At 36.4% G+C, this 22,776-nt stretch overlaps 1 protein-coding gene across 6 annotated transcripts in view; it reads left to right on the top strand.

Annotated features, from left to right (window-relative positions):
* The window catches only part of GAS2 (growth arrest specific 2), a 121,881-nt gene extending 102,392 nt beyond the window's left edge, over positions 1–19,489 (top strand). For all 6 annotated transcript variants that reach the window (XM_012735531.2, XM_076002088.1, XM_012735532.2 and 3 more), the window contains one exon: positions 18,288–19,489. In XM_012735531.2, the coding sequence (XP_012590985.1) occupies positions 18,288–18,506 (219 nt within the window). In that variant the 3' untranslated portion in view covers positions 18,507–19,489. The remainder of the gene's footprint in view (positions 1–18,287) is intronic.
* Positions 19,490–22,776: the final 3,287 nt, after the last annotated feature.

Below are 22,776 nucleotides of genomic sequence, written 5' to 3'. Positions count from 1 at the left end.
CACACACTCACATGAGAGACTTTTGAAAGTCATGAGCATAATTACATAAATGAAAGAATAAAAATATAAAATTGTGAAACTGTAGAAATAGAAGATGAACCGGTAAAAAATTTTAGTGCAGATCTTGAAAAGAAAAGAGTTTACTGGAATATTTAGAGCAAAAAGTAAATTTAAGAGCAAAGAAAGTCAACATGGGAGCTTTGGAAGTTCATGTCTGAAAACAGGGTTGAATTTCAGTAGGCAGTACCTACTGAGAACTTCCTACTGCACTAGTTATGTGTGGCTTTTATAAACAGTTTGTGTCATCATCCCTACAGGGACCTCTGGGTGGCCCCAAGGAACAATAGACTCATTTATAAGTCAGCATATGACCAGCTCTGAAGCAAGGGTGGATTGGCACAGTCAGTGATGAATTGCTTAATTCTTCTGGACTTCATCTTTAGGAAGACTAAACCATCTGGAAGTGATCTCATATTTTACTTTACTTATTCATATTGGAAAATGAATGGTGGGATAAGAATATTCATTTAAAAAATATTCAGAATCAGTCAAACTATTTAAAAGCTGTAGCAAAGGTCATAGCTGTGTGGAAGATAAAAACAAAGGATTAAAACAGCCATATATACAAAACTGATTTTTAACATATATATTGATAAATGAGATTCGTTTATAATTTTCTTCTATGCTCATAAATTGTTTAGATAGCATGAAAACTATATGATCATTAAAGTTTTGAAAGAATTAAAAAATTAGAATAGTGTGGACTAAAAATAACTGAGAAACACAGAATTAGAAGAAGAACACTTTGTCTTTGTGTCTCTGGAAGGTGTTTGGAGCCAATTAGGATTATAGAGAACACCGTGGTGATCAAGCTATGGAAAGTGTGGAGAGAAATAGAAAGAACAAAGAATCATGATCTTGCAAAGGAAGTTTCAGGAAGAGAAATACTAAAGCTTATAATAATTTAGGAGTCAGAAGCATTTTATAGAAAAAAGGAGATAAAAGAAGAGAAAACAATACAAATAGCAAAGCTTTGAGTTCCTAAGTACATGTCGTGACCTTCTCTGAGGATATTATTAATATGATAGCTTTGTTTGGGGATGGGAGAAATTAAAATAATGTATAATATGAAAATAATTTAAAAAGTAACATTAGAGGATAAAATGAAATGGTGTTAGAAAGTATTTTGGAACCATAAAGTACTATTAAAATGTTAGTAAATGGATTTGAGAATAGATGGCTAGATTGTGCCTAAGGCCTGAGTACTCTTCCATTATCTCTTACTCCTGAAGTATGTTAAGGGGAAAAAAAGATCATCATTAATTTAGTAGTGATTCAGGTAAAATTACATCTTTATATAATGCAGTGTATGAGAGCATGTCATCTAGTCTGCAAAAGAATAAGGTTTTCATAGTAAGAAAACAATTTTCTTGGTTAAAATTTTTTTTCTTATGTAAATGTTTTAGAAATTCTATTTATTTTTCCTTTGGGTTTTTTTTAAGTAACAGAACTGGATGTTTTACATTTAATTTTACTTTTCTATAAAGAAATACATGTATGTTGTTAATAAATGGTGCCATAAGACTGATGCCCCAAAACAGCAAACCTGCCCCATCCACTCTTTCTGACTTCTACACAGTTTCATCTTGTATTTATCATTCAATTTTATAAATTATATAATTACACTGTTTTCTCTTAGTATTTTTTATTTCAAAATATTAAATGTTTTTGTTATATTGATAATTTTTTACAATGCATAACTCGGGGCTGTACGTATGCCAAGCACCCTAATAGTGTTCATTTTACCTGCATTATATGTGGATCAGCACGACAGACACGCACCACTGTAAAATCACCCCCAAGCTAAAGCTCACAGCTCATACAAAACAATAGAATAAGAGGGAAAACAAAGCAGTAAGGTACTACCCAACATGATGAACAGAACCGCATTCCTCATCAATTCTATCACTCTACATTAATGGTCTGAATGCCTCACTCAAAAGACATAGGCTGGCTGGATGGATGAAAAAATACAGCTGAAGTATCTACTGTCTCCAGGAAACACATCTAAGCCACAAAGACTCACAAAGACTCAAGGTGAAGGGCTGGAAAAAAATATTTCACACAAATGAAAACTAAAAGAGAGAAGATATAGTCATGTTCATATCAGATAAAATTGATTTTAAATCAACAATGGTAAAGAAAGACAGAGACAGTCATTATATAATTGTAAAGGGAGCAATTCAGCAAGAACACATAATAATCCTAAATATATATGCATCTAACACAGGAGCTTCCAGATTCATAAAGCAAATTCTATAAGACCTAAGCAAAGAAAAACTGAACCATCATAACTGCTGGGGACTTCAACATCCCACTGAAAAGATTTGGACAGATCATTGAAGCAGAAAATAAATAAATGCTGTTCTCTCTTAGTTTTTAAATTTTAGACATTTTCTATGTTATACTTATAAACCCAGTGTAGTAGGAGTAGGAAAATAATCGAGCCATCTTACATGTCCCCCATTAACCCACCACACGTAGACTCCTCCTTCTTCCTATTTGCCCAATGTGATTCATTAGTCATGCCACAATGTTGGTGAAATCATTATGCAGTATTTACTTTATAATAATCATGTAAATACTGTAGTGTACTGTGATTACTTTTCCTTTTTGTAACAATTTCTATTTTCCTTGAAGTCAATAATGTCTCATTTTGTTGTCCTAAGTATGACTAAGAAGCCCATACCAGATCTCCTTGGAGAACAGTAAAACCCATCACAATAGTGTCACACACAAACACAACAGTTAATCTATCAGTTTCATTTCTGGCCCCTCCACATGTCTACCCTCCCCAGGTCTGTCTCATACTGTCATCCTGAGACTTCCTGAACTTCTGTTGGGTCCCCAATTTTCTGGATCACACTCTTTTCTGGATTACCCCTTTGTTTTTCAAGGCTCATCCTGAGAACACTTATAATCATTCATTCATCCAACATGTATTTATTCAACATCTATTGCGAAACAGGCAGCATTCTAGGAACTAAGAATATACCAGGGGGAAAAACAGAGGACTGCTGACTCTCGTGAGGACTTTATATTTGTGTATGTGTGTGTGTGTGTGTGTAGGGTTCCCAGATAAAATACAGAGTGCTCTCATATATTTGAACTTCAGATAAACAACAAATCATTTTTAGTATAAACATGTTCCAAATATTGTAGTGTTCATTATTTATCTTAAATTCAAAGTTAACTGGGTACCCTGTATTTCTATATGCTAAATCTGACAACCCTAGTTGGGAGGGATTAGACTGCATAGAGAGAAACATATAATAAGTAAATAGTTTGTTAGAATGTGAAAAATGCCATCTGCCATGCTGGGGTGCAGAAGGAAAAGTAGGAAGGATGAGGTATATCGGGGGTGCCAGGAGAAGGGATTGCAATTTCAAAAGAGTGGTTAGAGTAAGCTTCATGGAGAAGATATGAGCAAGGGCCTGATGCAGGTAAGGAGTTAGCTCTGCACTTACCTGAGGGTGATGATTCTAGACCAGGGGTCCTCAAACTTTTTAAACAGGGGGCCAGTTCACTGTTCCTGAGACTGTTGGGGAGTGCACACTGTGGGCCCTGGACGAGTTGGCTGCTAAGCAGGACAGGCAGCGACAGCAAAAAGACCCAGAGGGCCTGATAAATGTGCTAGGCGGCCTGCCCATGGCCCGAGGGCTGTAGTTTGAGGACGCCTGTTCTAGACAGAAAAACACTGAGTGTGGAATGCCCCGAGTGGGCCTGAGTGTTTGAGAAATAGCAAGGAGATCAACATGGGTGTCACAGAGCACATGAGCGATGCAGTGGTAGGACATGAAGTCAGAGAAGTAATGGCATCCAAGTCACACAGGAAATGTAGGTGATCGAGCAAACTCTGTAGTTTTCTCCCAGTGAAATGAGGATCTGTGCAGGGTTTTGAACAGAAGCGTGAGGTGGCGTCTGTGTTAACAAGAACTCTGTCGTTGCTCAGTGGAAAATACCCTGAGGGCCAAGAATAAAAGCCAGAAGACCAATCTGAAAGTTGTCACAGTCATCCAGGTAAGATGAAGGAAACTTGGACTGAGGAGACAGCAGTGGAAATGGCGAGAATGGATTGGATTCTGGATGTATATTTCCTCTAACATTTTACTGTGAGAATTTTCAAACATACAGAGAGGTTAATACCCATATAACTACCATCTGGGTTCTGTGGTGAACATTTCACTCTATTTGCTTTATCATTTATCTCTTCATCTCTCCATCCTGTGGCCTTGTCACCTCCCAGGATGAAATGTCTCTGATTCAGCTTCTGCAGAGGTAAACCTTCAGTTTCCTGCTGTGATGGCAAAGTCACTGGTGTAGGAAATCTGGGTGGAAGCATAGTAATTCTGGGGGGCTACCCAATCCTTACAGCAATTTACAACCTATTCTTCTTACAGCTGCACTTCTCTCCTCACCTGACAGAGCTACCTGGTATTCTAAAACCTAAATTTTCTATACTTTCAAGGCATGATTTGGCTGGCTTCTCTTCTTGACACCTGCCATTTCAGGCTTTTAGTTCCGCCTCCCTCACTCTTAGTCAGTCACAACCCATTTGCCTGTTTTCTGTCTTCTAAAAATGTGTTGATCTTTCTCATCTGTCATTTTATCCTCTTGATTTCCCTTTGTCCTATGGTTTGGTAACATTTTTATTTCTTGCCTTTCATTGGAATGGGACTTTGAAAGGAAAGAACTTAGGTTTTCAAATATTTTTTCAATAGAATTGAAGTGGATATATTTAAATATACTTGATTTTCTATTTTAATGGTTCTATCAATATAATAAAGATACATTAAAATCAGTGGAACATAATAGTTTTTCAGAATATTTGGATTGTAAACTGTGTTGTTACCTTTCCAGACTCAGGAAGATACTGATTTGGAAACCATCCAGTGTTAAACTTTGGCTCTCTGGGTGCTTATTCCAGCCTGTCTGTTGGATTTTGGTATCAGTTTAGAAGAGATAATGGAACTCAGATTGAATCAGGCAAATGTGACCCTGCTGGCTTAGTGGAAGGAATGCTTTTTCTTTGCCCTTGGAGCCCAGCTCCCCTTCTCTGAATGGTTGTTACATCTTTGGGGTGGATAAATTCTAGTTTCACTCTGGTATAGACCAAATACAAATCCTCCCTCTAGCACCAGCATTTCCCACCTCCTTGCTTTCACTATGCTGACTGTTCTATAAAATATTTATTATGACTTTGCCTTCCCTGTCTGAAATGGTGCCATACACGGGTAATTAGATTGCAGCTAAGCCTTCTTAATTTCATCTGGTGCAGAGCTGGGAAAATGGAGACCTTACATAACAAGTAGATGAGAATTGACAGGCAGTTGGCATTAAGTGTTCCTACACATACTTCTAAGCAGATGCAAATGGAACTTTTCACCAGTCCGTCATTATATGTCATCATTTTGCTGTTCTTCTCATGTTTGGTTCCAGAAAGAATCTACTGAAACTTGTCTCTATGATGAGCCTCTGAAGTTAACTACGCCATCCCCCCACCCTCAAAAGGAAAATAACAATTGCAGGCTAGCGATTTTTTTTTCTCTCCAACCCCAATAGTCAGAATATTTCTGAATCAAGGCTCAGTTCATGTGGGGGATTGGCTCTCACTATTCAGTGCACTTATTATAGTTCACCTTCCAAATGAGGGTTTGAGGATTACATTCCCCCTAATGTATGATTTATTACTTAACCTTTTGCACTCGCTTTTTTCTCATTATCCACTAGACATTATCCACACTCGACATCCGAGTGCAAAGGGTTAAGGCAATGAATCACACAACTGGGCATCAGAAGATCAGTGTGCTGTGTGTCTGTGAGCTACCCACTTAACCTCTCTGAATCTCTATTTCTCCATCCAGGTAATGATAACAGTAATACTAGCCTGCTGAACCACTGGGTGGTTGTGATAACAAGATGAAATGAAATAAGAGGGAAGCATTAATACTTTGCAGACTGTCAGGGTTTTAGTATGGTTTCATTCTGGAATGTGGGCCCAAGGACTAGGCACTCTGGGTGTGCTTTCAACATTTTTGTGTGGGTAAAACAATCAGGTTCAAATTCAAGTTAACTGTTCTAAGCTTTTGTTAAGCACCTTCTTTGTTCTGGGTTTAGGGCTCATTCAGAGTTGGAGAACATGATAACCAATGGAAACATCATAAAATGGCAACATGTTTTCCTAAGGGAAAGAGGTGTTGCCCTTGGAAAGTGTCTGGATAAGAACTCAGATGGCTTTAACCCTTGGCAAAGTCACTTAGGAGTGTCCAGCTGAGTCGAAATGAGCATTGTATGAATTCCGAGACTCAGGTTCAAATCTAAACTTTGTCACTTCCTAGCTGAGTGACCTTGGGCAATTTACTCAATCCCCCTGAGTTGCTGTTTTCTTCTCTGTAAATGTGGACATAATGCAAACCACTTAGAGTTGCTGCAGGGGTTAAATGAAATAAGATCTGTAAGGACTTTATCATCAGCGTCTGCAACAGCAGCATCTCAACAACATTATTATTTTAAAATAATAATAGGCTATTATTATTGAGTATATGCCATGTTCCCAGAACTGTTGCTACATGCTTACACATATTTATGTTTGTTTAAACAACTATGGGAGGAAGGAATTATTGTAGTCATTATTTTGCAGATGAGAAACTGAGGCAAATAAAGATTAGATAAATTTCTTGGGGTTATATAGCAAGTTAGTGGCAGCCATAACTAGTGGCTATCAGGTGAAGACAAAACAAATAGTAGCTTCTGCTCTGTTTCCTGTTATTCACCTCTCTGAGGTTTTATTTAAGAAAAGGGCATAACAAACCAAAGGACTTTTAGGAATTTAAAATGAGATAATAAATATGACAAACACTTGTGAACAATAAAGTGCAAGATCCAGACGCTTGTTTATTTGAGGTATGATCAACCGTTCATAATTTCACATAGCTAGAGATGTTGAGCTGTATTCCTAACCTTTAGCAAAGAAGTCTTCAATCACCATGTATTGCTAATAGTGCCTCAGTTTGCCTGGCTGACAGGTGACCTTATCACTTACCTTGATAAGTGCTGCAACCAAGCTTTCAACATGGCAAAGTATCCATTGAACACCTGCTTTCTTACCTTTCCATGTGTCGGGGTCTCTCAAGCAGATAGCTGAATTCCCACTCGCCCAATTTTGAGCATATGCCATTTCGGAATAGTATTAGACAACGACAGAATCTGTTGTCCTATAAATTAATTTAACACTCTTCCTCTGGAGAGCAGATGACTGCATTCTAAAACCAATATTTTCACTCAAGTTATGATGGCTTGTAAAAACACACACTGAATGGGGTTGACAAGGAGGTGTTAGGAAGCATATGATATCCCAGGAGGCTGAACTGATCTAAATTTAGGTGGGTTGTCTCCTCTAGGGAGTCAATGTCAGATATGGTTGCCTCTTAAAAGGATGGCTCCAGTGGAGAGCAGTTAACAGACTGAGCAGAAACATGAGCCTCTGTGGTCCATTAAGTGGGGAAAGGCTTAATGAGACCCAGAGTTATGCCGAGTGACCCATAGCACTTAAGCATTAAAAAGATAGAAACGGAGTGAAAATTTTATGAAGCAATTTATTACTCCTGTGAGCCATATTTTGTGTTTTTTGAAATGTATTCCAGGTGTAATGAGGATTTGTGGAAGACCATGCATAGTATGATATACTTAATTCTCTCTGAATGCTGTCATTTTTTTTCTTCTCTTTCTCCTTCCCATTTTTCCACTTTCTATTCTGTTTCTTTCTTGATTCTCAATACAATCTCCTCTCTTATGTGATTCCTGTTATAGCTTCATTTTTTGACCCAAAATCTATCTCTCAAAGAAATTGTCTAAGCAAAGATTGGTGTAGATTATCATTCACACCCTGATTTTTTTCAGACTTTCTTTTCTAAATAAGGACACAAATCATTCCACTTTCCCTTTATCCTATCTGTTCATAAATAATACAGACAGCTTCATAATAAGCATTTAATAAGTATTGTATACCTAGCACTGTGCTAGGCCCTCAGGTTATGAAACTTAGCAAGGAATAACTTTGCCTGGCACTCAACAAATATCTGTTGAATGATCAAAGGAAGGGGTTCACTTTAATTCACCTGGTGAATGTAGGGCAATTCTCTGCATATAGTAAGGCATGAAATATCGTGGAAATTTTAATGAGTTCAAATTGTCTGGGGGTAGGTAATTTCAATATTGGGCTTGGGCATAGGTAAATAGGACCTGTGACAGTATAATGTAGTTGTGAAGTGCACATCCTGCACAATCATATGTGATAACTCTGGCACAGTGAGAAAGAAGATGGAAAAGGAAAATAGTAGCTGTACCATAAAGTGCTTTGTATGTCAGGTTAGTTATTCTTAGAGGGAGGGGAGACAGGTAGAGGTAGGAGAGCAGATATCAGAATTGCTCTCAACTTGTCCAAATTCCATATGATTCTGTCCATCCTGGGGATGCTGATTATACCCTACCCCTGCCACCACTGCTTTTTCAGAATCTTTTGACACATTGCTAACTTACCATGCTAATAAGAATGAGTCATATTTCTCAGTTGTGCTGGCCCTAAAAACACTATAAGCAATGAAGAACCCCACACAGGTTTTAAAGTAAGGCAATACCATGATCAGATTTTTTTTCCCCCAAAAGATCACCTAGGCACTGGAGTAAACGGTGGATTAGTGAAGAGTGAGAGATGAGGAGGCGTCCTGCTGAAAACCTTTCACGTCTTCAGGGTCTAACGACATCCCTGCTCAGAGCAATTGGCGTACTCCTGTTGCCCTTGGTTTTCAAGGCCACAAACACAAGATTAGAGTTAGAATGAAACAGATTTATCAATGTCATCCCGTGAGGGTGACAACACCTGATGCATTTCGTAGAAATTATGATTTTGGACAGACATGGGCATTCAAGAAGATTTATACTGAGAAATTAAATAAAGCTATCAAATATGAACATGAAGCTTTTAATTTTAAATTCTGCTCATTTAAAAGACATTTCCTGTTGGGTATTTCTTTTTTGGTGTTTTTGCTTATTTGTTGTTTATATATTATAGCTAAGCTATACAGAATATGGTCATCTTAAAAAGCAAGCATATTATCAATAAATCCATAATATTTTTCTGGCTCTCCTATGTGACCATTTTTTTCATTTAATGAAACCTGAGATTTTTCTGTGATCTACATAAATATAGGCTTTTCCTTGTCAATGAAAAGTGAGTTGATGCATTTCTATTTCTAAACACTAATTAGTGTTCCCAAGAAGAAGAAAAAAATATTGTTTTTCTTGCTTCAAGTTCTTAACTATACATAATGTGATTCTAGCCTGCTTCTCCAAGCCACATAATTAGAAAAAGAAAAAAAAAAAAACTCCTTTCTGAAATCCTGTTATCACAATAAGAACCAGAGCACTAGACCACTTGATGTTGTAATGACCTCCCCATGATTTGAAGGAAGCTACTGATTGATCATTTCTACAACTTATGCAATTTCCATTATGTTCTAAGTTAATATAAGAGAATTAACTTATTTCCTTTCAACCCATTTTTTTCCTTTGAATTAAGTGTCTGGAGGAGCTATAGAACATGATTGGTTATGGATAGGTTCCCCCCCCCTTTCATGTTAGGAAAATAAAATTAAAAGATGATGGCACAAAGCAGGCATTAGGTAAATATACCGTAGTCTCACAAAGGTGCATTCAGTTCAGTAAAACTAAGATAGTGACTTACCTTACATGTTAACACCACTTCTGATGATATACCTACTTTTAGATATTGCATTCAATTTTAGAATAACAATTTTTGGAATAATACAGCTCTCCAATTGTAAGAGCATGTGTTACATTGGGAATAAAGGAGATGTGATTTCTAGCCTGGCTCTAGTGAACCACCTGTGTGACCCTGTCTCTGAATGTGCATCTGTGAAACAAGAGCATTGCTAATGACCTTGATGTTTCGTTTTCTTTGTATCCTCTTTATTTCAACAGGACATATGTGTAGACTACTTGGCACATAGTAGGAACTCTAATAGTGTATGACCCTTATATCATCTAAAGAAAAAGTTTTGCTTTTGCTGTAATATATGCAGAGGCTTTTTAAGAAAACAGATGATGGGCCGGGCGCGGTGGCTCATGCCTGTAATCCTAGCTCTCTGGGAGGCCGAGGCGGGCGGATTGCTCGAGGTCAGGAGTTCGAAACCAGCCTGAGCAAGAGCGAGACCCCGTCTCTACTATAAATAGAAAGAAATTAATTGGCCAACTAATATATATACAAAAAATTAGCCGGGCATGGTGGCGAATGCCTGTAGTCCCAGCTACTTGGGAGGCTGAGGCAGGAGGATTGCTTGAGCCCAGGAGATTGAGGTTGCTGTGAGCTAGGCTGACGCCACGGCACTCACTCTAGCCTGGGCAACAAAGCGAGACTCTGTCTCAAAAAAAAAAAAAAAAAAAAAAAAAAGAAAACAGATGATGAAGGATCATAAGACAACAAAGTCCTAAAACAAAATGCCCTTGATTAATAAAGGAAATGTTTCTTCCTGTTACTGAGAGAAATTTTTTTAAAGCAAAAAGACAATTTTGAGGCATACTGATTCTTTTCTCTGGACAAGCAACATATGTCACTCATAGACATGAAGGAAGAAAATGTTTACAATGTTTGCAACAGTCTGGTTATGGTCATAAAACTTCATTAAGGCTACTGGGTGAAATGTCAAGATAAGATTTTGGTTACTTTGGTATTTTTTCCTTTCAGCATTGACAAATGTTGCTTAAGTCATTAACAGATCATCTCCCCTTTGCTAGGACCAGAGGCACAGTGAGGAATGAGACCAATTGGAGAAAATGGTAACAGCCATAATAAGACCTAACATGCAAAACTACTACTGTGCAACATATAGTGTTGGGAAAAATTTGTAGCAACTCTAACTTGTTTATCCTTACTTGAGAAGAAATGCAAACAACATAAGACTAAATACTCAACATTAAATATAGGCATAGAAAACCCATAATGACATTTCAACCAATAAGAGTGGCTCCGTAAAATTATAATACTGACTTGTACTATACCATTTTTATGCTTAGATACATGAATACTTACCATTGTGTTGCAGTTCCCTACAGTATTCAGCAAAGCAATGTTCTGTACAGGTTTGTAGCCTGTAGCAACTGGCTGTAACCATAGCCTAGATGTGTAGGGGCTATTCCTTCTAGGTTTGTGTAAGTACACCGTATCATGTTTGCACAATGACAAAATGACCTAACCACATGTTGCTTAGATCGTATTCCCACTGTTAAGTGATACATGACTGCTCTCAGTTGACATGTCCATTGATGCTTCTTGTCAAGAGTGCTATCTTTTGGAATGGAAAACACAAAGTTGTTCAACTCTGTGAAACATCAAAATAAATGAAAAGATCAAAATAAATGAAAGAAAAGATTCTGCCACTGATTTTTTGTGCACTCTTCCTCAAGTTGCTTAACTTCTTTTCTTTTTTTTTTTACTAGTCCCTTATAATTGAAGCAGTTTCTTTCTTTCTTTTTTTTACTAGCCCTTACCTTCTAAAGAGCATCAGTTTTCCTACCTATAAAATTGGAGTAATACTGATGATAGCATAGGTCAGGCATAGTAAGTACACTCTGTGGAAGTACAAATAAAAAGCAGTATATGATTACAGTATTACTGTTCTGAATTGACATGTGTGAGATTCTGAAAATGAGAAATACACTATCCCGCTTTTCAGAGAGCTAACATATTATGAAAAGGGGCATACAGATGAATTGGCAATTACAATATGGTAGGATGAATGAAACAGCGAAATCATGTGCAAATTAAACAGCACACAGCAAGAAAGGATTCACTTATCAATGGGTGAGGGAACTGACCATGGAAGATTTTCCAGAGGGAGGTGATGTTTGACCATCAGGTAAGCGGCAACAGCTAGAGTCATAATTTGTAAGACAAAAGTAGATGGTAGTGAAACCATGAGGTGGAAAATAGAGAGTGATTAGAGTAAGAAAAGCAATAGAAAAAAGGACAAAACCCCTTGGAACAGCAAAATTTAAAAAGGTAGAAGAAATGGAACCTATGAAGGAGGCAGAGAAAGAACAATGAGGTAGGTTGCAGGCAACCCAGGAAAGAAAGGCTTGTCATAGTTACACACAAGAAAGTGATTCCCAATGCTGGACACCTCTTGATATCCAAGTGGGTCCTTCGCTTCATGCAAGAAAGATTCAGGAGTGATCTGACAGCATAAAGTGAAAGCAAGATTTATTAAGTAACAGTAGAAAGTCTACTTGGCATACAGACCAGAGGCTAGTTCTCCCTGCAGAAGAGAACAAGCCCTATGGTTCCCTTTCCCCTTCTATTTAAGAATGGCTTAATTGTAATCTAAACAAGGGGAGGAATATTCATGGAAGGGGTGGTATTTTCCTGGAATCAGGGTAGCATCCTCTATTTCCCCACTATCTTGGTTCTAAATGGTTGGAAATTGCCCTGCCTCCATCCTGTTTTGATCATGGTAGTTTGAAACTCTGGGGACTTCCTGATTCAGCTAGGCAATGCCTATAGCAATGCCAAAGCAAAGCAATGCCTAAAGCAGTACCCAAAGCAGTGCCCAAAGTAGTACCTGCCGGTTCGCTATTTCAATAGGTAGTCTAGGAGTAGGGAGTTTTAAGGACAGAGTGTTCAATATCATCAGATGCCTCTCTTGTGAGAATGATCAAGAAAGATAAAGATTTAGGACTATTGGATTTGCTACATCTAGAAGCCATCTCGTTCCCTTTCCCTATGCAGTTAAGTGGTAGGGGGCAGAAACAATGTATACTGTGGGTTGTATGGTAATAAAGTTAGAAGTGAAGATATAAAGTGTGAACTTAACTATCAAGAAGCTCAGCTATAAGGACAAGGTATGACAGCAAGAATGGGAGTTAATGAGAAGTGGGATGTAGTGGGAGGAATTGAATGTGGAAAGGAGGACTTCTTTTTGAGATGAAAAAGGCAAGGAAAACATAAATACAGTTCCGGGTAAATTAGCCTGTAGAGGTACCAAGAGAGAGGATGCATATGAGATGAAGGTGAAGTCTTCAGTAGACTGATGAAGGTAGGAAAGGGTAGTATGTTTGAGAATAAGAGAGAGGAAAAGGAAACGGAGTTGAAAAAAACAAAACAAAAAAGAAAGAGGATCGATTAATTGCAGTTGGTCTAATGAATGTCACTAATTCTTGAGATGGAATGAGTTCTTGGATTAAGTGTTTAATCTTCATTCTAAACTAGCTCAGCAGCTCTGTTGGAAGAGCTCATTGTAGGGCAAGTGTTACGGAAGAAGGGAGGGAAGAGTTAAGAGTAATTTGGTTTATAGCAGATTGATTGTTTTTTATGTTAAAAAATAGAGGTTTTGTTTATGGAGATGAGGGGTGGGTGTTAAACTTTTTTGTTTGTTTTTGAGACTGAGCACATACCAAAATTTTTTTTAAAAGACTTAGAATTTAGGTCCCTATGATCAGAACTTTAATCCTCTATGACCTAAATATCTTCTTTTTTTTTTGTTTGTTTTTGTTTTTGTTTTTTTTTTTATTTTGGCATATTATGGGGGTACAGATTTTAAGGTTTCAATAAATGCCCATTTCCCCCCCTCCCCCCAAAAGTCTGAGTCTCCATCATGACCATCCCCCAGATGGTGCACATCTCACTCATTATGTATGTATATACCCGCCCCCCTCCCCCCTCTCCCCTCCCCAATACCCTATTACTGTAGCACCTGTGTGTCCACTTAGGTGCTACTCAGTTAATACCAGTTTGCTGGAGAATATATCTGATGCTTGTTTTTCCATTCTTGGGATACTTCACTTAGTAGTATGGGTTCCAGCTCTAACCAGGAAAATATAAGATGTGCTATGGATTTTATATATGTGTCTTCTTCTATTTATTTATTCATTTATTTTTAAATTGACAGATAAAAATATATGTATTTGCCATGTACAACATGATGTTTTGAAGTATATATACATTGTGGAATGGTTAAATGCAGCTAATTAACAAATGTATTAACTCTCACAGTTATATTGTGGCAAGAATACATAACATCCACTCTTTTTAATTTTTTAAAGAACACAATGTATCTGCCTTAACTATAGTCACCATACTGTATAATAGATCTCTTGAACTTATTCCTTCTATCTAACTGTAATTGTATATCTTTTGACCATCATTTCCCCATCACCTTTCTCAACCAATCACTCCAGTGTCTGGTAACCACTATTCTATTCTCTACTGTTATGAGATAAACTATTTTAGATTAAATATGTGAGTGAGATCATGCACTATTTGTCTTTCTGTGTCTGGCTTATTTCACTTAATATAATATACTCCAGGATCATCCATGTTGTTGTTGCAAATGACAGGATTTTTTCTTCTTATGGCTGAATAATACTCCACTGTGTACATATGGCAAATTTTCTTCATTCATTCATTGATGAACACTTAGGTTGATTCTATATCTTGGCTATTGTGAATAGTGCTACAATAAACATAGGAATGCATGTTTACCTCTTTGACATACTGATTTCATTTCCTTTGGATATATACCCAATAGTGGGATTGCTGTATCATATGGTAGTTCTATTTTTAATATTTTGGAAAATCTTCATACTGTTTTCCATAATGGCTGAACCACTTTATATTCCTGCAAATGGTGTGTAAGGGTTCCCTTTCTCCACATCCTTGCCAACACTTGTTATCTTTTGTATGACCCTAATACTTTAATCCCATGCTTGAAACTGTTGCCGAATTTGACCACTGGCTTTCTTAGCAAATTATATGTTATCCATGAACAAGGTCTGAGATTTGAGCAGGAATGTCTCAGAATTGAAAAGCCTGTTTTCTCAAGTATATCCTCAGACAGGGCCATCTATCTCATAGGGAATTAGGACATATCTGATTTTTAAGGTTTGCTGTAGAAAACTATTATCAACCTAAAACTCTTCCAACTCCCAGGAGTAGCCAAAATGAAGCATAAGGAAAGTTAATGGATTCCACAATTACTCCTTTTCAATATCCATTCAATATTTTTCTTTGAAGATGGAGACAGTTTTTTGTTTAAGTATTATGGATAAATACATTTGTACATGGACCATGATGCTTAGACCCTTGTGAAATACTGCATCAAGAAATCACTTAGTGAAAGGTATTAGTGCATTTATGTATGTATTTTTTTTTATTTTTAATGTAGCTTAGGAACTGAAAAGAAAATGAAAATTAAAAAAAGGCTGGCTCCAAAGCAAGAGAGAAGCATTTAACAGTTTTGACCCAAGCTTCAGAGCTGTTACTGGGTCATAAAGAAGATGAGGAAAAACAAAAAACTGTCCTTGAAATAATTAGGAAAACCAAACAAACTACTAAGGCTGAGACCTAATAGGAACCTTTCAGAAGAAAGAAACCTCTGATAATCTGATTTTAGCATTAGCAATGACCCAGTTCTTAAGGCATCCATATGAAGCAGTGTCTCAAGGAGACCGAATAAAAACATTTTATAGGAAGTTATATCTGTTTCTAAAAGGGGAAAGCTCTCTTTCTAATTTTGTGGTAAAATTTTAACAAATATAAGTAACATATTATCTGTTCATTGTTTCCTTTAAAAATTTGGTAGTGGGAAGATGGTCTCATACCTTTGGAGAAAAACACCTCTTCAGTGATTGTCTACAGAACTGCAATCAAAGGCAAAGGATGAGATAATCACACGAAATAGATTCAGATTTCAAGATGAGAAAACAACAACAACCACCCCCCTCCCCAGGGCAATCATGCACAACCAGCAAAGCTTTTAGAGCTCAGGAAAAATACATGTGCCTCCTCCAACCATAGTTCTCATTAAGGAAATTTTCACATGATGAAGCTAGACTTCTGAGAGGGAAGTTATTCACCAAAATACAATTGTGTCCATTATCTTCCACTTACTAAGGCATAAAAGTGAACCTAGATACATTGCAAAAGTATTTTTTGCTAAACCCCAGCTATTGATTGTGAAAGAATATTGGACTGAGATCAACATCCGCTGTAGGAAGGATGTGGAAGAGGAGTGGGCAGAAATTTAATTCCTGTGCTATTCACATTCAGTATGATTTGTCTCATGTTGGATCCACTTTGCATGGTGGGCCTATCGAGTCATTAAGAAATCTGTAAACAGAATATATACTAAATTATTAGCATACTCTAGCCTGAAAAGTGTTTTGGTCTCTGTTTTGCAGAATTATTTAAAAACTGTTCTGACCAGTGGTTTTTTTTTTTGTTTTGTATTGTTTTTTTTCTTTTCTGGTCAAAGTAGCCTGCTCACAAGCAGTCCAGTGACCTCAGGCATTCTGCCAGGGACATTCAGAATGTTTGGAGGGAATTCTTAAATGTAATGTGCAGAGCTAGGAGGTGTCAGAACTTCAATAATAGGCAAAGTGAGAGAAAGCAAAGTGGGAGAAAGAGTCAAAAGGCTATTTTGACACTGGCCATTGCAATTTTTGTCCAGTTTTGTCCTAAGTGACTTCTGAACAGGCAGTAGAGGCACATTTAGAAACTTGTGGGAATGGGAATGTGCAGATCAAATTATAAAAGCTCTGCTGGATTTTATTTTTTAAGTAGAAACTGTCATTGGAAAAGCATTAGATTGGAGTTAGGAAATCTTGGTCCTAAGCAAATCAAAAGATCTGGTGCTAAGTATCCTCATCTGTAAAACAAGAACTTGGTAGCACTGGCAGGATCAGGAAAGGCAAAGTAATTACAAGCTAAATCCTAACTCTTTTTATCTGTTTTTTTTTATTTCAGGGGTTCTCCTTGAGATTTTATTTAATGAATAGGTTATGATTCTAAAATATCTTTAGAGACTTTTGGCTGGAAGATGTTTTCTAAGGTTCTTTCTATTTTAAAATCTAATACTCTAAATGAGAACAGTCCCTAGAGTTATTTTAAATTTGATTCTTGTAAGTCTAATAATTTTAATTATTGTTATTAATTACATTTGCATTACTTTTCACATTATTCTATTTTAAAAACTGTTTTATGTCAACCAGATAAATGACAGTTTCTTAGTTTGAGTCAATAGATAGACTTCTGTGATTCTGTGAAATTCCTAAACCCACATGCAAAAATTTGTGAATACAGGCATATAGAAAGAGGGTCCAAGACTTTCATCATATTCTCAAAAGCTAAATGAAAGCAATAAGATTATTCCCTACTAGATGGGAGTCAAAAAGTCTGAGTCTTCAGCTGACACAGAGAGAGAGGAATCCTAATAGATGTTATGGGCTCTCCAATGAAAATGACTTCCCAGACTCCCTCTCACAATCACATCCCCTTCCCAACATTACATTGCTTGTGTGTATCCATAAAATTGCAGGCAGGAGAGGAGGTCATCAGGGTCTCCAGTGATTGTGCAACTTTCCCCTTAATCATAAATGTTCTGATATTTGAAGGATGATAAGGTCACATTCTTTGGCTTTTCATTCCAAACCTCCACAACTCTGACATGATTCTATTATACTAGGTAGAAAGAACCATGCATTCTTTACTTCTTAAATCAATAGTCTTGTTAACCTGGAGCTCTAGATGGCTCCTGAGCCTGGAGGTAAGTTTTTTAAAAAGATGTTATTCTGAAGTAATTAGGAAGAATAAGAGTAAAGAAAAACATAAATGCTTGGCTGTTCAGAAACAACTTGCCTTGAATTACTTGGACAATGACTGGGGAAGACTTCATTTTTTTTTTTAGTGCATTTTCAATTCTATTTCATATTGGATATTTGTGTGACTGTTAACATTATAATTCAATAGCTGACCTTTCCATGATCTTTAAGTCCTGGTTCAAAGGGGGAATAACCTGGTGGGAAGATTAAGCACCCAGTAGGCAGGAACTGGGGACAGTGGTGAGGGCTATAATGGAACATCAGATGTCAGGAAGAGGCACCCAGAGACATCAAATGAAAGAATTATACATAGATGCCAGTTTCCATTGCATGGCAAAGCTGTATCATTGGAATGTTCACCCACCATCTACTTGCATAGAAAAAACAAGGCTTCTTTCATAAACTATATGCTAACTCAGACACTGTGCACCAAGCAGAAAAACAATGGGGCATGAAATAAACAATCAAAAACACTTATTTCACTAGAACTGAGAGATGATTCAAGATACTATGAGACTTCTCAGAATTTAAAACTTCTATCTCTTCTTTCATTTCAGATGCTGCACAATAAACATGTCATGGTCCGTGTGGGAGGAGGATGGGAAACCTTTGCAGGGTATTTGTTAAAACACGACCCCTGCCGAATGCTGCAGATCTCTCGTGTGGATGGCAAAACATCCCCCATCCAAAGCAAATCTCCAACTCTCAAGGACATGAATCCAGACAATTACTTGGTGGTCTCCGCAAATTATAAGGCTAAGAAGGAGATTAAATGAAACTAACTGGTCACTATAAGGGGACTCTCATAATGGCCTGTATCCACTTCTCCAGTGTAGTCAGTTTAGTTCACATGCTCTGAAAACTACTTTGGAAAAAAGTGTAACAGACAGAAAAATGTCAACATACTGAAAAATGTTCAAAGAGTAGCACTATTTATTTTTAATGCTTCTGTAGGATATCACCTATTAAAAGAAATTATAAACTCAAATTTAAATTAGACAAATTATAGGCAAATTATTATTTCTCAATATGTGAATACAGTATTTAGAACATAAACATTAGGAACACAATTCTGGCTAAAGATAAAAACTTGTTAGGGGAAAACATTTAGAATTCACAGATAAGTCAACAGAAAGTGCCTGCTTTATGTCCATGAGTAAAAGCACCCCAGACATTTTTATAATTGTGGGATTTTTAAGCTGTTTTTTACAAAATGATAATTAGTATGATAATGTGCTACTTAAAATATCCAACAGCACTACAAATAAATACAGAGTATTCACAGCAGTAATACTTTACTGGAAAGGCCACTTCGGAAAAGTTTACATTCACTTGGAAGATTGCCTTAAAGTTTATCTCTTATCTATGACCAAATATCTGGGGTACTTTTGGAAGTTTTCAGTACACCCCCTTAGAGAGTAGCTTATGAATTGTTTCACACATTCCTAAGCACATGGCTGTGTTTAGAATGACTTAGTATAATTCACATACATAAGCTGACATACGTTTATATTTTGACAAGTAAATTGTACAGTCAAATGTTCATTGATTTCATGTTATTTTAAAGCATTTTATTAAAATATATCTTTAGTTAATCCTATTTTGCTATGCTGTCTAGTAAAGTAAATTCACTGTAGCTAATGATGTTACAGACTTATGTATACCCTTGTATACCTGGGACAGGGCTGTTTTGTAGCAATAAACGGCAAACTATTGTCCTCGCTGATTCAAGAATTAAAAAGATAAAATTCAAAAAATGTTATTTGTCTCTATATCAATGGCTTATTCTGAAACAAAGTTAATCTTCAAATGGCAACTTTTCTTGAGAATTATAAAAAGTCTAGCACTTCTACACTTTGGGATATGAATGATGGTGGTATTTTTTTCTCCTTAGCAGAGGGTTTAGATTTGATCATAGGTAGTACCTTAAGTGCTGCCCTGAGTATAAAAAATATAGGCAGAATTAATTTTTCATTTCTTTATTTTTCAACATCAATAAAAAGTCCACTTTTCTTGCTGCTTCTACCTTCTACTAAATGGCCAATTTATTCAAAACATTACATAACCTGTTAACTGAGAAGTTTTAAAATAACAGACATGGTTGAATTTTGTGGTGCTGGAAGTGGTGATAATAATTCTGGGGAAAAAATGTCAGTGAAACCTAAAAAAATTAATAAAACCTAAAAGTTTTTATAGGAGACAAAATCACCTTGGTAAAGTACATAATTCTAATATCTTTTAAAATATAATATTGAGTGATTAAATCTTTTTACCAAACTAATATTAACAAAATTTCTCTGTATAATTATTCACAGTATTTCCATCAACACTTTCTCCTGTGCTTAAATTTTTCCCACAAACATATTTATATATTTAATAATGAAAATTATTTTCATTAATTTAGTTTAAAAAAGGAAGTATAGCTTAAAAAATAGTATTCATCTCTTTATTGCATTGGTTACCTATTACTGCCTTAAATTACCAAAAATTTGGTAGCTTAATCAGCACAGATTTATTATCTTACAGTTCTATAGTCAAAGTCCAACATGATATCACTGGGCTAAAATCAAAGTGTCTTCAAGGGTGTATTCCCTTCTGAAGAGTCTAGGAGAGAATCCATTTTCTTGCCTCTTCTACCTTCTTCAATTTACCTGCATCCCTTAGCTCTCATGTACATGTCCCACCATGTTAAGAAAACCCCGCATAATAGCATCTCTCTGACCCTTCCTTTTCACAGCTCTTTCTCTGAACATAGGTTGGAAAGGTTTTCTGCTTTTAGGAATCCTGTAATTAGACTAGGTCCACCTGGATAATCCACTTTAAGATCATTAACTTGTGCACATTATATGGCCTTTGTCATGTAAGATAACATATTCACAAGTCTCAGGGATTAGGACATGAACATATTTTGGGGAGGGAGGGGAGGATTATTATGTTCATACAACATCTAAGATGGTCTTTTAAGTGTCACTAAGAACATAGCCACAACTGATGTTGGGGTCTAGCTGCTCGCTGATCATCACTGAGCAGGGCTGACTCATTGAATCCTTACTGAAGACAGGCCAGGCACTAGACTGAAGTGGAATAGTGTCACCTTACTCCCAGCTGGATGTGACATCCAAGGAAGAATAATGGAGATGGGGTCCCATACCAAATAAATAAAGGATTAAATTCTAAGTAGTCCAAAAATCTGATTATGAACTGAGAAGAATCCAAAAGAAGTCCAAGTAAGTAAACAGTGAAAAGGCCACACTGAGAAGTATATCAACACATTGAACAGAGTAGGCTAATTCTGAAGTTATTAAGTGATCCCCTTGCTATCAGATTCAGTTTCTTCTGATATGGGTGGGGGCAAATCCTACATAATCCCAAAAGGATATATGGTAAGGTGTTTGAATCCATGACATATAAGGAATCATTTCAGGAACCCTGGGAGGAGTTCATTTTTGACTGTTGGGAAATGACTTGGAGGAGCTGTCTAGAGATTGCTTTGTAGCAAAAGGATAGATGCAGGGTGAATGAGTGGTATACTCTGAGTCACCAAGGTAGCTCAAAAGAAAGAACTTTTTAAAGAAAACTATCCAAGATGTAGTGCCTGCCTCACAGTGCTGGACACTTTGTGACTGAAAAGGCAATACTGATTGGATGTCAACTTCACCAAAGATGTTACAAAAAAAGAACATTTAAACACTGCATGTGTAAACTAAATTTAAACTAATTTGTGATTCATTTTTTCTCAGATTCCTTTCTGTGGGCCATGTTTTATAAAAATATCTTTGTCCTCATGGTTTCTCAAGAGCATTGACTCTCTCAGAGCATGAAATCAGTTTTTCTAGACCTACAAGGAAGGAAATGATCAACTCTATATCTAGAGTGCAAAGTATCTTCCTGGTAACCATGAAGTTATGAAATCTTGTAATCCTCTCTTTTTACACGTAAGGGCCATAAGGCCTCAGCAAGTTTAAATAATTTGCCTAAGGTCAAACAGTTAATGGCTCTAATTCCAATGCTATTTTTTCTTAAAATTCTGATATTCCATGACTCTTAATCAGAGTGGGGTAAAACTGGTCAAACCTCAACCCTGATTCATAGAAACTCAAAAGGGGAAATATTAAAAATTATATCAAATCATCTTACTTCACAGGTGATGAAATTAACTGAAGTCTCCCAAAGTTAAACATCAATGTTAAACACGAGTCTAGAATTCATGCCTTCAGATGCACAATATTATTTTTATGATCTCTAGTGTTAAAATCTTTGTGCATAAAAAGAATCCTAAAAGCTGAGAGTTGGAATGAATCTTGAAGTCCTTAGATTAATGGCCTGAATGGTAACTGCTATATCACATTGCTAAATCGTGTGCTTACCTTATTTTAGGCCTTTTGGGAAATTTATGTTCATCATTTTCAGAAGAATCCAACTATTTTCAAAATGGTTGTACTATTTCCTCTTCCCCCTAGCCATGTAGTTCCAGTTTCTCTATGTCCTTCCCAACAATTGGTATTGCCACATTGATTGACTATAGCCATTGGAGGGAAAAGGAGCTGATATATTTTTGGTTTTAATTTGCATTTTTCCAATGACTAATAATGCTGAGAACCTAAGTAGTAATGCTTATTCTAAAGTTTCTTTGGTGAAATACTTTTCAAATCTTTTGTGCATTTTTAATTATGGTACCTTATTAAATTGTAGTAGTTGTGTATATTCTGGATATAATCATACTTACCGGATATATAATTGCAAGTATTTTCCCAATCTGTGATTTGCCTTTTCACTTTTAATATTACTTTTGAAGTACAAAAGTTTTAAATTTTTATGAAGTTCTATTTATATTTTTTCCTTCATGAATCATGTTTAATGTCATATCTAAGAAATCTTTGCCTAACTCAAAGTCATAAAGAATTTTTTCTATGTATTCATCTAGAAGGTTCATGGTTTTAGTACCTACAATCTGCTGTAAGAAAATTTTGAGTTAATTTTTGTCAATGATGTGAAGTAAATTTCAATTTTATTGGTATATGGCTATTCAGTTTTCCTGGAAGCATT

The sequence above is a fragment of the Microcebus murinus genome, chromosome 4, assembly GCF_040939455.1.
Source record: "Microcebus murinus isolate Inina chromosome 4, M.murinus_Inina_mat1.0, whole genome shotgun sequence".
Lineage (NCBI taxonomy): Eukaryota > Metazoa > Chordata > Mammalia > Primates > Cheirogaleidae > Microcebus > Microcebus murinus.
Note: the sequence above shows the minus strand (reverse complement) of the source record. Positions and strands in the feature narration are given on the sequence as shown.